Source organism: Melospiza georgiana, chromosome 5, assembly GCF_028018845.1.
Source record: "Melospiza georgiana isolate bMelGeo1 chromosome 5, bMelGeo1.pri, whole genome shotgun sequence".
Lineage (NCBI taxonomy): Eukaryota > Metazoa > Chordata > Aves > Passeriformes > Passerellidae > Melospiza > Melospiza georgiana.
The window spans coordinates 67,498,329-67,512,818 of record NC_080434.1 but is presented as its reverse complement, the minus strand read 5'-3'; the positions used below and the strand labels follow the sequence as shown (position 1 = coordinate 67,512,818).

At 48.2% G+C, this 14,490-nt stretch overlaps 1 protein-coding gene across 2 annotated transcripts in view; it reads right to left on the bottom strand.

Moving 5' to 3' along the window:
• Positions 1 to 14,490, bottom strand: part of SFXN5 (sideroflexin 5) — a 107,867-nt gene that overhangs the window by 61,798 nt on the left and 31,579 nt on the right. For both annotated transcript variants that reach the window (XM_058024925.1, XM_058024926.1), the window contains 3 exons: positions 7,358 to 7,384; positions 5,667 to 5,721; positions 3,903 to 3,928 (listed from right to left, as the gene is read on the bottom strand). In XM_058024925.1, coding sequence (XP_057880908.1) covers positions 3,903 to 3,928; positions 5,667 to 5,721; positions 7,358 to 7,384 — 108 coding nt within the window. The remainder of the gene's footprint in view (positions 1 to 3,902; positions 3,929 to 5,666; positions 5,722 to 7,357; positions 7,385 to 14,490) is intronic.

Genomic DNA, 14,490 nt, shown 5'->3' with positions numbered 1-14,490 from the left:
GAGCTGAATTTTCTAAAGGTGGATAAATCTTACTCCCAAAGAGGAAACAGCAGCCTGGGGATGAGGCTCCAGCCCAGCAGCTGCTTTGCAGGAAAAGAATTCCAGGGGCTGGATCCTCTCCCTCCTAGGCTGGGAATGGGGAAAAAAGGGCAAAGCCAAAGCTGCACACTCACACACAGCCCAGGCGGTCCCCTCTGCTGTGGGGTCAGCCCCAAATCTGGGCTGGGAATGGGGGAAAAAAGGGCAAAGCCAAACCCTGAACACTCACCCAAACCCCTCTGCTGTGGGGTCAGCCCCAAACCTGGGCTGGAAATGGGAAAAAGGGCAAAGCTAAACCCTGTACAGTCACACAGAGCTCAGACTTTTCCCTCTGCTGTGGGGTCAGCCCCAAATCTGGGCTGGAAATGAGGAAAAAAAGGCAAAACCAAAGCTGCACACTCACACAGACCCCTCTGCAGTGGGGTCAGCCCCAAACCCAGGCTGGACATGGGGAAAAGGGCAAAGCCAAAGCTGCACACTCACACACAGAGCCCAGGCTGTCACCTCTGCTGTGGGGTCAGCCCCAAATCTGGGCTGGAAATAGGGAAAAAAGAGCAAAGCCAAACCCTGAACACTCACCCAAACCCCTCTGCTGTGGGGTCAGCCCCAAATCTGGGCTGGAAATAGGGAAAAAAGGGCAAAGCCAAACCCTGAACACTCACACACAGAGCCCAGGCTGTCCCTCTGCTGTGGGTTCAGCCCCAAACCCCAAAAGGATGAAGAGGCCAAACCCAGGGCAAGGCCACGGGGAGAGGAAACATTGCCGGGATTTGGGATTTGGGATTTGGAGGTGTCAGGGGAGCTCCTGCCCAGATCCCATTATTTCCCCAAAGCCCTAATCCCCTTCACAATGAGCTACCCCAGAGTGGATTATTCTGCAGGGAAACACCCCGGGGAGGGGGATGGCCCTAAACTGCTCATCCCCACCCCGCTCACGGCCCGGGGCGTCGGGCTGACCCCAAATCCCACCTGGGCACAGGCACAAACCCTCCCTGGGGACAAGGACGGCCCAGCCCGAGCCTCTCTTGAGGAAATCCCATCCCCCTTTGTGGAATAGAAGACTCAAACTGTTTTTATGCTGGAGCAGGCTGCCAATTTTGTCACTAAATTTCACAGATCGATTGGCATAAATGTTACATTTTAATTTTAACATTTGAAACGTTTGGGTTTTTTTTTTTTTTTTTTTCTAAATGACAAGAGGTTCCAGTTTATCCTTTACAGCTCCTGAAATTGGGCTCATCTGACAGCTCTCGGCTCCTCTGACAGCTCTGGATTGGGGCCGATTTCATTGTCAATTTGATCGTTAACTCGTTTTTGTTTAACCTTTTCTTTTAAAATGCCCCACACAAAGTTCCCACCGAGGCTTTGCCCACCACAACAAACAGCAGCAGCCCTGCTGAGCCCCTCCTTGGGGCCTAGGCCAGGCCTAGAGCACCCCTGGGTTTAAGGAGATTTAATTTAGTCTATTTTCCTCCTTTGACCATTTTTATGGACCAAGAAGTTGAACCAGGAGCTGGTGGCTTTGAGGATAAAATGCCTCTTGACTCCAATTTTTTGGGGCAAAGTGTGCCTCAGTTTCCCACAAAACTGGGCTAAATTACGCATTCCTGTTTGGGTGAGGTGACAATTCAGCAGGAGAACAGGCAGGATTCTCTCCCTTCTGCCTTTGGCCATGGAGAGCACCCAAACACTCCCAAAATTCCCCAAAACAAGGAGAAATCACCCTCAGGCACAGCCTCAGGAGGTGAATTAACCCAATTTCATTCAAGGTTATTTATCTGCTTTTGAGGTTATTTATCTATCAATATATTGAGGTTATTATTTATTAAACATCAGGTTATTGATGAATTAACTCAGCCCCCATTCAAGGTTATTTATCTGCTATTGAGGTTATTTATCTATCAATATATTGAGGTTATTTTGTATTAAATACCAGGTTATTGATGAATTAACCCAACCCCTATTCAAGGTTATTTATGTACTATTGAGGTTATTTTTCTATCAATATACTGAGGTTCTTCTTTATTACACATCAGGTTATTGATCAATTAACCCAACCTCTGTTTGAGGTTATTTATCTACCTTCAAGGTTATTTATCTATTAATACATTGAGGTTATTTTGTATTAAATACCAGGTTGTTGATCAATTAACCCAACCTCTGTTTGAGGTTATTTATCTACTATCAAGGTTATTTATTTATTCATATGGAGAGGTTATTTTTTATTATCTATCAGGTTATTATGAATTAACCCAGCCTCTGTTTAATCATCTACTATTGAGGTTATTTATTTATTCATATGGAGAGGTTATTTTGTATTAAATATCAGGTTATTGATGAATTAACCCAGCCTCTGTTTGAGGTGATTTATCCATTTAAAATCATTCCCACAACCTCCTTCAGCACCTTCATCTTTCCCCCTTCCTCTTCATCTTTGGATTAATTAATCCAAACGAGAGCACACAGCACTGCCTGACTGAGCTGGAGCTCCTCACATTGGGAAGAGACCCTTAAACCACAGAAATGCAAAATAAAAGTGTCCAAAAATGGAATCTGAGAGTTGCAGGAGTTGCATTTTGCCAGCAATGAGTTCAGCTTTGCAGAGGGAAAGATGAAGGTGCTGAAGGAGGTTGTGGGAATGATTTTAAATGAATAAATAACCTCAAATAGAGGCTGGATTAATTAATAATAACATGATATTTAATACAAAATAACCTCTCCATATGAATAAACAAATAACCTCAACAGCAACTAAATAACCTCAAAAAGACATTGGGGTAATACATCAATAACGTGATAGATAACAGATAAATAACCTCTCTATATGAATAAATAAATAACCTCAATAGTAGGCAATTAACCTCAAACAGAGGCTGGGTCAATTCATCAGTAACCTGATATTTAATAAAAAATAACCTCAATATAGTGATAGAAAAATAACTTCAGTAATAGATAAATAACCTCAAATAGGGGATGGATTGATTCATCAATAAGCTGATAGATAATAGATAAAAAACCTCATTATATTGGTAGAAAAATAACTTCAGTAATGGATAAATAACTTCAAATAGGGGTTGGGTCAATTCAGCAATGAGTTCTGCTTTGCAGAGGGAAAGATGAAGGTGCTGAAGGAGGTTGTAGGAATGATTTAAAATGGATAAATAACCTCAAACAGAGGCTGGGTTAATTAATCAATAACCTGATAAATAACAGATAAATAACCTCAATATATTAATAGATAAATAACCTCAATAGTACATAAATATCCTTGAATAAGGGTTGGGTTAGTTCATCAATTAGCTGATAGATAACAGATAAATAACCTCAATATATTAAAAAATAAATAACCTTGATAATATATAAATAACCTTGAATAGGGGTTGGATTAATTCATCAATAACCTCAACAGACATAATATATAATACTAGATAACAGATAAGTATATGGATAGAAAAATAACCTCAATAATAGATAAATAAATAACCTCAGAGGTTGTGTTCATTCCTAAATAACCTCATAAAATGTAAGTAAATAACCTCAATATATTAATGGATAAACCCCCCTTAATAACAGATAAATGCCCTCAATGCATTAATAGATAAATACCCTCAAAGAGAGGTTGGGTTAATTCATCAATAACCTGATAGATAAAAGATAAATACCCTCAATACATTAATAGATAAAACCCCTCAATAACAGGAAATGGGGAAGGTGGGGATGCTGTGGGAATGGCGTGAGGTGCTGGAGTGTGCAGAATTGTGCTCAGGAATCATTTCCTGGTACAGAATTGTGCTCAGAAATCATTTCCTGGTACAGAATTGTGCTCAGGAATCATTTCTTGGTGCCCACAACCAAATACTTACAATGGGGGTTCCAAAGGGGATGTAACCTGTGGGGGAAAAGAAAAATAAATAAATGAATTTGAATGAATGTCCCAGTTTAGGGACTCCTGGCACAACCAGGTGCCCTCACTGCCACCACCCTGGGACATCCTGGAGCTCCACCTGATGCTCCAGCCCACAACTGCAGCCCCCTCCTGGTTTTCCCATCCTTTATTTTTGCTTTTCCAGCTCTCCCAAGTCTTTTCCTCAAGTTTTATTGAGCACCACAGAAATCAAACGTTTCACATTCCCCCTGCTGTGGCTGCCAATTCCTGTGCTAATTATAATTCATCTCCCTGACTTCCAGGGGGAGGTCTCAGAGCCTTTCCCCAATATCACTGAATGCACTTCCTGCACCCAATTTACAGCCAAAAAGGGCAAAGACCTGAGAGGAAGAAAAAATTGGGAGACAAATTCAGGACAAGGCAGCCGAGCAGAGGGTGCTGGCTTCTCCTCCCTTCACCCTCAGCATCATCCCCCAAAGCACTGAGCACAAACCCTGTTCAATTCCCCAGTGCCCAAATCAGGGGATGTTGCACCCAAACCCATGGGAAAGGTCCTGTTTATTTCAATAAATCTGCTGGAAAAGCACCAGGGCTGCCCTGGCATTCGAGAAAAGCTGCTGGGCACCTAAGCATGGTGAGGAAACCCCAAAGGGGGCTTTTAATTTCATTTTTAATCATTGAACAGCTCATTAAGGCACAGAGGGGCTGATCCTCCCTGGAATCCCAGTGCTGGGGCCAGTGGATATCATCACCATTGAAAAACAGGGATCATCCCATTCTTTCCTGAGGAATAACCCCCCCCAGCCCCCTCCTCTTCATCCAGTGAGGATGGATCAGGCTGCTGACCTGGAGTTTACACCCCTGAAGTTGTGGGCAGCAAGATTTGCCATTTAATGTAAAGTTAAAATGCTTCCAATAGTGATGGAAAAGAAAGGAAAAAGGAAAAGGGAAAAAAAGGAAATGGGAAAAGGAAAAGGAAAAAAAAAGGAAAGGGGAAAAAGGAAAGGGGAAAAGAGGAAAGGGAAAAGGAAAAGGGAAAAAAGGAAAGGGGAAAAAAGGAAAGGGAAAAGGGAAAAAGGAAAGGGGGAAAAGGAAAAGGAGAAAAGGATAAGGAAAAATTAAAACAAAAAGGAAAAAGTAAAAAGGAAACAGAAAATGAAAAATGAAAAAGGGAAAGGGAAAGGGAAAGGGAAAGGGAAAGGGAAAGGGAAAGGGAAAGGGAAAGGGAAAGGGAAAGGGAAAGGGAAAGGGAAAGGGAAAGGGAAGAAAGGAAACAAAAGAGGAAAAGGAAAAGGAAAAGGAAAAGGAAAAGGAAAAGGAAAAGGAAAAGGAAAAGGAAAAGGAAAAGGAAAAGGAAAAGGAAAAGGAAAAGGAAAAGGAAAAGGAAAAGGAAAAGGAAAAAGGAAAAGGAAAAAGGAAAAAGGAAAAGGGAGGAAAGGGGATAAAAGGAAAGGGGATGAAAGGAAAGGGAGAAAAAGGAAAGGGAGAAAAAGGAAAGAGAGAAAAAGGAAAGAGAGAAAAAGGAAAGGGGAAAGGGAAAAGGAAAGGAAAAAGGAAAATATTAAGCACTAAATCTCACAGTGGAATGTAGGATCCTCATTTTCATCGCCTGCAAAGGGATTTTGGTGTTGGAATTCCTTCCTAATCATGGTTTAAATGCTGACAAGATTCAGTTCCCAAAGAGGAGAACCCCCACCGCAGTATTTATCCAAATTCCAGGAGAATGGCAGACACAGCGTACCTGACATTCGGAAAGGCATGAAGATGGTCTCGTTGGTGTCGGGGTGGATGATGGCCTGGAAAATGTCACCAGAGAGCCACAGTGAGGGCACAGGGCACAGCACAGCCACCCCTCAGCTCCAAACACCTCCTGTGACCACACAGTCCCTGGAATTTCCCCACCTGGGACCCTCCTCGCTTCCACCAAAGGCTCAGAAGCCTCCACAAAACCCCTCCCCAGCACTGCTCTCCTGCAGTAATTAAAGACACTAAAACGAAAATTTTAATTATTTTAATCATTTAGGAGGAAATTATTGACCCTTACATATACAGAGTGGCTCTGTCTTGGCTCTGTGTCCCCAAAAGCCACCCCCAGCTGCACCTGAGCCCCAGGAAAGGCAAATGAGGAGGGAAAAGGAAAATGATTTTCTGTCCCTGCCTGTCCTCAGCACTCCCATTGGGGCTGAAATGTGCTGGGTGGGAAAAGTGGGAAATGCCTGGCTGTGGCAGAGGATGGGGAGGATGAGGACAAAAATCCCTTTATCCTGCAGGGGAGCAAAGGGGCCACAGGGGAAACCCCAAAACCCCCGGGGCCCAAACACAATGGGGGGATTCAGTTCAGGAGCTTCTCCCCCTGCAGGTGTGGATCCCATTCCAGAACCTTCTCCCCATCTCCAGCTGTGGATCCCATTCCAGAACCTTCTCCCCATCTCCAGCTGTGGATCCCATTCCAGAACCTTCTCCCCATCTCTATGTGTGAATCCCATTCCAGAACCTTCTCCCCATCTCTATGTGTGAATCCCATTCCAGAACCTTCTCCCCATCTCCAGCTGTAGATCCCATTCCAGAACCTTCTCCCCATCTCTACGTGTGAATCCCATTCCAGAACCTTCTCCCCATCTCCAGCTGTGGATCCCATTCCTGAACCTTCTCATGAAGTGGATCCCATTCCAGAACTTTCTCCCCCATCCTTATGTGTGGATCCCATTCTAGAACCTTCCCCCCATCTCCAGTTGTGGATCCATTCCAGAACCTTCTCCTACTGCAGGTGTGCATCCCATTCCAGAACCTTCTCCCCTGTATCTAGGTATGGATCCCATTCCAGAACCTTCTCCCCGCCTGCTCCAGCACCAGCTGGGACACCAACAGGCAGGTCCAGCCCTCCCTGGATGCCCCCACAAGGGACACCCAAAAACCCCACACAGCACCTGAATTTTCCACAAATTCCAACCCTGATGTTGTCCCACAGCCCTGGTGCCTCTGGAGATCCCAAAAACCCCAAATCTGCCCTTCTGACCACAGCAGCAAAGCTCGCTTGGCCCCTTTTTGCCCACATTTCCCCCAGATTTTCTGCCAAGCCCAGGAGGCTGCACTGGGATTCGCTGGGAAGGAGAAATCCATTCCCATGGGGCTGCAGGGAAGAAGGTACAGCACAGGCACAAACCTTCCCAAGGAACTGTCAAACTGTTTGCAAAAAACTGGAGACAAGAAAGCTCTTGACTAGACAGGAAGGAGAAAATGAAGACATCAAAATATATAAATATATATAAAAAGAAAAAAAATCAGGCTTTTTGGTGGCAGAGTGTTCTCTGCATTTACATTTCCATGGGAAGGCAAAACAGCAACTGGCAAAGGGAACGAGGGAGGACAGGAAAAAGCAGCAATACTTGAAAATAATAAGGAAAATTGAAAATATTTTTTAAAGTGTGTTACCTGTTTGATTTTTTGAGCTCCCCACAGCTGGAAAAACAAAAGAGAACATTAAATGTTAAAAAAAAACAGTGTAGTTTTATTCCAAATATTCATCTTTTAACTGCTGTCATAAACAAACAGAACGGATTGGGACAAAAATCTCATTTCCTGCAGCCCGTCAGGATGGATTTAAAGACTCTTTACACACCTGAGCTCCTTCACACCTGCGTGGGCAGCGAGAGACAATATTAAACTTGTATTAAATGGGAAGAAAGAGCAAGAACAGCCAGACTTCAGAGCTTTAAAAACCCCAAATCCTCTGCTGCACCCAGATCTCAATGTAAATTTAGCACAGCCTCTCCCTGGATGAGCTTCCTGCGGAAATCCAGCCCTGCTGGGGAACAAAGGTGGGGCAAACCCTGCAGGGCGCTCTTCAGATAAACCCTGGGCTTCCAATAAATAAAATAAACAACCACCAGTTCTCATTTCTAAATGCACCGAGAAATGCTCAGGGAGAGGGAAAATCTTGTTGAAAACTCTCCCTGTTGCCTCCTGACAGCTCCAAAGCCCCCAAACCTGGCTCAGAGTGAGGGGTTGGAGGAGGAAACATCCCCTGAGAGGTTCAGGAGGAGACAGCGAGCCCGGAGATGCCCTGGCGCAGACACAGCCCCGGGGTTTGCCCTTCCTCCCCAAGGCTGAGGGGTTTCCTAAACATAAACTAAAACCTAACCCCAAATTATCACCTCCAAACCCCCAAACGCTGATGTGCATCACCCCAGGGATGGGTGGGAAGCCAGGGCTCTGAAATGTCCCAGCAGCTGCTGGGTTTTGCTGTTAAAAACTCGTGTTCAGCCCCGAGGCCCCAGCACCTCTGTCTGGGTTTGTTCTGCCCCCAGGTCCTTGGAGCTGCAATTCCACCCTTTAAGCTCCATTTCCATCTAAAACCCCACAAATCCTCTGCGAGCCAGGCTCCTGGCTGCTTCCCTGGCAAGGCTGCTTTGCCAATCTCTCCCCACCCTCGTGGCTCCTTCACTTCTCTCCAATTTGTCAACATCCTCTTGAGTGGAGGCCGCCAGGAACCGGGGGAATTATTCCAAGGGGAGCTGTGCCAGGAGAACCTGGGGAGTTCTGCTCCTGCTGCTGCCACAGCCCAGCATGGTGATGGCTCTTTTTGGCTCCTGCTTTCCCCACCCAACCCACCCAGCCTGCACATCAGGTGCTCACCCTGCTGAGCTCAGCATTGCCACTGTGTTCATCAAGCTGCATCCCTCACCCCAGCTTTGCTGCCAGTCCCAAATATAAATCCATTTAAATGCTGTTGGGATAAGGTAATTAATCTGCTGTAAATTGCATTAATTGACCCACTGATACTAACAACCCCAAATTTCACTCCAAATTCACCCCAAGCTCCAAAATGAAGCTCTGTGATGAGCTCCACTGCCTGTGATGAGGAACTGAAGATGTAAATGGAACAGACACAATGGAGTTTTCCTGAAGGAAAATTCCCTTCCTAAGGAAAATCATCATTCCCCCTTTCCCGGGTGGAAAACAGAGCCTGGGGCACACAAAGGACAACCCTGGTGCTAAAGACCGGGTGGGTCAAAACCCCAACACCCAAAGGGAAGGAGGCTCCACACCCAGACAGCGATGAGGTCTCTGCCTGCCCACCAGATGGAGACCTTCCACGGGGTGATTGTTGACCTGCAGAGGAATTCCTGGGGCTCCAGGAGCCTTCCCAGCCCATCCCAGCGACCCCAGGGCTGCCCACATCCCCTTTATGCAGGGTGGGAAACACAACTGCGGGATTTTCCTCTCCAACTGCAGGCACTGACACCAGCAAAAAGGAAGAGGGATGCTTTCTGAGCCAGCACGAGGGCTTTTTTGGTCAAATTCTCTAATTTCATTAATTGATCCCAATATTTATGCCTTTCCCTGCTGCAGTGCAAATATTGTTAGAACACGCGGTTTCATTACTTCTCCAAAGAGACTTCACAAGATGCACCTGATGAGTCACCTCAGGATTCTGCCAGCTCATTTTCACTTCTTTCTCCTCTAATTCCTCTTCTGTCTGCAGCGTTTTCCAGCAGCTCCAGCTCCCTGACAGCCCTGCCAGCCCGGGCTGCTTTGGGAGAGCAGTCCCTGGGTTTGGGGGGATTTCATTCCTGCCCTGGAGGAACAGCCACGCTCCCACCTCATCCCCCTCACTGGGAAACCGGGGAATCTGCTCTGGAGCTCAGGGAATGACCCCAGATCCGTGCTGGGGTTTAGATTTCAGTCCAGGAGGGCTGGGTAGGACCAGGTGGAGCTCCTGGGATGGAGCATTTCCCTTGGATGGATCCACCTGGACCAGGAGCAGGAGGCTCTTCTGGGATGGATATTTCCTCTGGATGGTTCCGCCTTGACCAGGAGCAGGAGGGTCCCCTGGGATGGACATTTCCCCTGTGGCCACTGCAGCTCTCCCCTAGGTCAGATCAGGGGAGACCACAGGGGTCAGGTCAGGCTCTGCTTCATGGACATGGATGGGCAGGAACCAGCTCCAGGCTGCTCACAAGTGGTCTCAGATCCACCTTTTCAGGACTCAAGGAAGAGATTTCCACCCGTCCTTTCCAGGATTCTGATTTTTCTACAGTTTTTTCAAGGAAGAGTCACCACTTTTGTCACCAATTTTGTCATCACCTGGAGCAGTTTTGAAGCCCTGAGCTCGGGGTGGCAGCACAGGGAGGATCTGGAGCTGCTGGAGAGCCCAGAGGAGGTTCCAGGATGGACCCAGGGATGGAACAGCTCTGCTGGGAGGGAAGGCTGGCAGAGCTGGCATTGTTCACCTGCACAGGAGAAGCTTTGGGGTGAGCCCAGGGTGGCCCTGCAGGGCCTGAAGGAGCTGCAGGAAGGATGGAGAGAGACAATTTCCAAGGGATGGAGGGACAGCACACAGGGAATGGCTCCCACTGGGAAAGGGGAGATTGGGCTGGGATCTTGGCAAGGAATTCCTGCCTGGGCTGGAATTCCCAGATTTGCTGGGGCTGTCCCTGTATCCCTGGCAGTGCCCAAGGCCAGGCTGGATGCATCTGGGACAGTGGGAGGTGTCCCTGCCATGGCAGGGATGCCACTGGATGGGCTCTGAGGTCCTTTCCCACCCAACCCATTCCAGGATTCTGGGATTTTATGAACTCAGGAGCTGAGTTCAGTTATCCAAAACATCACCTCAAATATCATGGTGATGTTTAAGGCAGGGCCTCAAAGACCACCAGAATCTGAAGAGATCCAAAGCTGTGGTGAGGAGATGGAGACTGGAATAAATCTTGGGAATAGATGTGATCTTTGCTTGTCAGGACATTCATTAGCAATCCTTATTTAGCAGCAGAATTGCAGCTTGGAGATAGTTTAAAAAAATTAAAAAAAAAAAAAAAGAATTTATTTAAAGAATCCATCCAGCCCCAATCTCTTCCCCAACACCTGTCACTATAAAAACAGCACGGAGGGTTCCAGTTCTCCTTAATGGATGAGCCTCCTCCTATTAAACACGGGAACATTTCACAGTCCTGCACTCAGAGACAGCAATTTATTTGTCACCCTCTCCATAAAAATCTTCTGCCTTATTTCTAATCCAAACTAATCCTCCTTCAGCTTCAAAGCACCTGGTGCCACCCTTTGAGCACTGATCCTCAATCCATGGGTGCCTCTCCAGCTATGCCAGCCAGGAATAACTGCCTGCAGAAAAGCCCTCATTGATTAATCACTCATTAATCACTCGTCATGACAAGGCACAATTACAGACAAAGAACTAATTAGGAGGCATGGGGTGGATGAGCACAACGTGGAAAGGAAAACCCAAAGGTTTAAGTCCTGCAGAGATCCCTCAGTGGGGTCTGCCCGGGCTGGACTTTACACCATTACACAACAAAACCCCTCTGTAAGGACAGGTTGGAGAGGAAATAATTGAAAAACAGTAATTTTAGTTAATTATTTCATCTGTCCAGCCAGTTCTGTATCAAAAGCTGTTTCCATCCTGCTCCAGCAGCGATGCTCTCACCGCCCAGCAGCCCCCCTGCACCCAGGAAATGCAGATTTTAACGAGGTAACAGCGGCACTTTGCACCCCGTCAGGAACTGCCAGTGGTTTCACACCCCGGGGCTTGTGAGGTTTATTAAAGCACAGCTCGGATCACCCAGCCCACGCTGAATTCCAAATATTGGGTGGTGCAGAACGTGGGATGCAGCAGAGCTGCTCCTGGAGCGCTCCAGCTCCTTCCTGTGCCCTGGGGAGGGCAGCCTCCAATCCAGATGTGCTTCCCCAGTAATCCCAGTTCTTTAAATGATTGAAATAAAGGGAAAAAACCAACCCAGCTCCAGCTGCTCACAGATATGGAGCAGTCTGGCATTCCTGACAAACCTGGAAAAGCAGGTAACACCACCTATGGCTCTCCTTCCTCACAGGAAACCTCCCCACTGGTGTTTTTACAGCCCTGCTCCTAAAATCCTGGCATTAGGAAGGGTTTGGTTCTTCAGGACGCAGAGCTCAAGGGATCCCAAGAGTGGGATAAATCCCAGAGGGCTCTGATCATTTCTGCCCCTCCTGGGGATGCAGTGAGGCAGCACAGGAGGCACCCGGGACTCCTCCTGGATGCCACAACTCCTCTTTGCCATTCTGAGCATTGTTGAGTCCCTGAGTGGCATCAGGGAATTGCTCAGGTTGGAAAAGATTTCAGGCAATCACACCCAGCACTGCCAGGGCCACCACTGCCCCTGTCCCCAAGCGCCACATCCACAGGGCTTGAAATTCCTGCAGGGATGGGGATTCCACTCTTGCCCGGGGCACTTCCAATACTTCACCACCTTTTCCATGGGGAAATTCCTGCTGTGCCCACCCTGAGCTCCCCTGAGGCCGTTCCCTCTGCTCCTGTCCCTGTTCCCCTCCTGGCAGGAGCTGTGCAGAGCCACAAGGGCCCCCTGAGCCTCCTTTGCTCCAGGCTGAGCCCCTGCCCAGCTCCCTCAGGGATTGTGCAGCCCCTGCCCAGCTCCCTCAGGGATTGTGCAGCCCCTTCCCAGCTCCCTCAGGGATTGTGCAGCCCCTTCCCAGCTCTGTCCCTGCCCTGGCCCCTCGAGGGCTCTCCCCAGCCCTGGAGGTGCCCTGGCAATGCCAGCACAGGGACGGGCACTGCCCTGGCCCTGCTGATTCCCAGCACCAGGAGCTGCTGCCAGATCCCAACCCAAGAGTGGGTGGAACCAGAATCGAGTCCCCACGGCTAAAATCAGCTCTCAAATAACACGGTGCAGCCTCCCAGCACTCAATAAACATTAACTAATTAATCCTCCCAGCACTCTCCTGGAAAGGCTTCAGCAGAGTGAGAATCATTCACTGAAAACCGTCCTTGCACCAGGGCTGCAGGAGGACGTGGATGCCACTGGAATCATGGAATGGTTTGGGTTGGATGGCACTTTTGGAGGTGCCCAACCCCTCCCTGGGCTCCCGAATCCAGCTCAGGTCGCTCCAGATCAGATTTGTTTAATCCCATTTTAACCACACCAAGCTGACAGGTGTAATCAGCTCTGTGACCTGGACATGACTTGGAATTGTTAAAAATAGCTTAGAAACTGTTGTAAAATAGTTGATAGGTCGTTAAACACGTGCTGTTAGTTTGGTTATTGTATTGTAAAAGGGCAGAAATAATAATAATTATTTCTATAAATAATATAGAATAGAAATAATAAGAAATCCGGTGCTCAAGGTACCATAACACACCTCAGTGAACACACCACGAGCCAGCCCGGACAGAACTGTGATGGGCCCGTGTTTATCAGGATGAGCTGATAAAACCAGCTCCTAAATCCCTAAAGCTGAAGGGCTGGAACCAAGCCGGGCTGTGGCTGAGCAGGAGCACCTCCTGGGACCAGGGAGGTTCTTTGGGGTGCATTGCAGCTCCCTCCGTGCCTTGGGTGATGCCTGAACCCCGCTCACCTCAGCGACACCGAGAATATCCCCAAGCCAAAAAAGGGGCATTTTCCTGCCAGGAAAAGGGAGCAGCAGCTCAAGGAACACATCCCGGATCTATCGCATCCTGCGGGAGACCTGAGCGGGGGAAAAATTACAGTTTACTGCAAATGGGGCTCTTCGCTCTTCATCAACACCGTGAGGAAAAGCCATTACTGCCCAAAAGGGAGGCTCTTATCGCCGATGGATCCGGCGGGCGCTGCTGCGGCTGCGGCAGCGGGAGCGCCTCTCCCCGCTGCTCGCCTGATTGAGGCAGCGGCGCCGCAATGAATGCCTGCCCATCGAGCCGCCGAGCCTCTTTGCACCTCCCCGAGCCTAATGGGGGAGAGATGAAACAGTTTCAGAGCAGCCCGGTTGCCAGAAGTGCGTTTGGAGAGGCTGCGGAGTGAGAAGTCACAAGTGACACAGCTCAGGCTCCGCCAACGCGCAGGAAGGGCTGTGCAGAACAGCGAGTGTGTGTCTGTCTGTCTGTCTCCAAGGGACCTCTGCCCGCCGCACATCCACAGCCTGGGCTCATTCTTCAGCTTTTCCCGGTTTTTTTTCCCTCTCCCCCTGATGCTGGGGGTACAAAGTCAGTGATGGAGCTGTGTTCGCTCACAAATTTGTGCTCTTGCATTTGGGCAGGAGGTGCTGGCAAACACCCACTCAAATAAACGGGGAGAATTCCAGCAGCAAATCCTGTGGGCTGTGACCTCCCCAGGTCCTCTCCAGCCTATGATCCCACAGGGATCATAGGGAGGGAGATGTGGGTCAAAAATCTTAAACCCGGTGTCTGGTGCCTACAAGGATTTTAGTCATCCAAGATCCACAGCTCAGGGTGTTTATTGCTGGTTTTGTGATCCCTGGATTAATGTCCAGCCTTCACTTCAGGCTTATTGTCGATTTTTCCCGTTTTTTCCCCTCTCCCCCTGATGCTGACGGGTGAAGCTGAGGGCACAAAGTCAGCGATGGAGCTGTGTTCGCTCACAAATTGGTGCTCTTGCATTTGGCAGGAGGTGCAGGCTGAAATGAACAGGCAGCATTCCAGCAGCAAATCCTGGGGGCTGTGACCTCCCCGGATCCTCTCCAGCCTCTGATCCCACATAAGGATCACAGGGAGGGAGATGTGGGTCAAAAATCCTAAACCCGGTGTCTGGTGGCTACAAGGATTTCAGTCAGCCAAGATC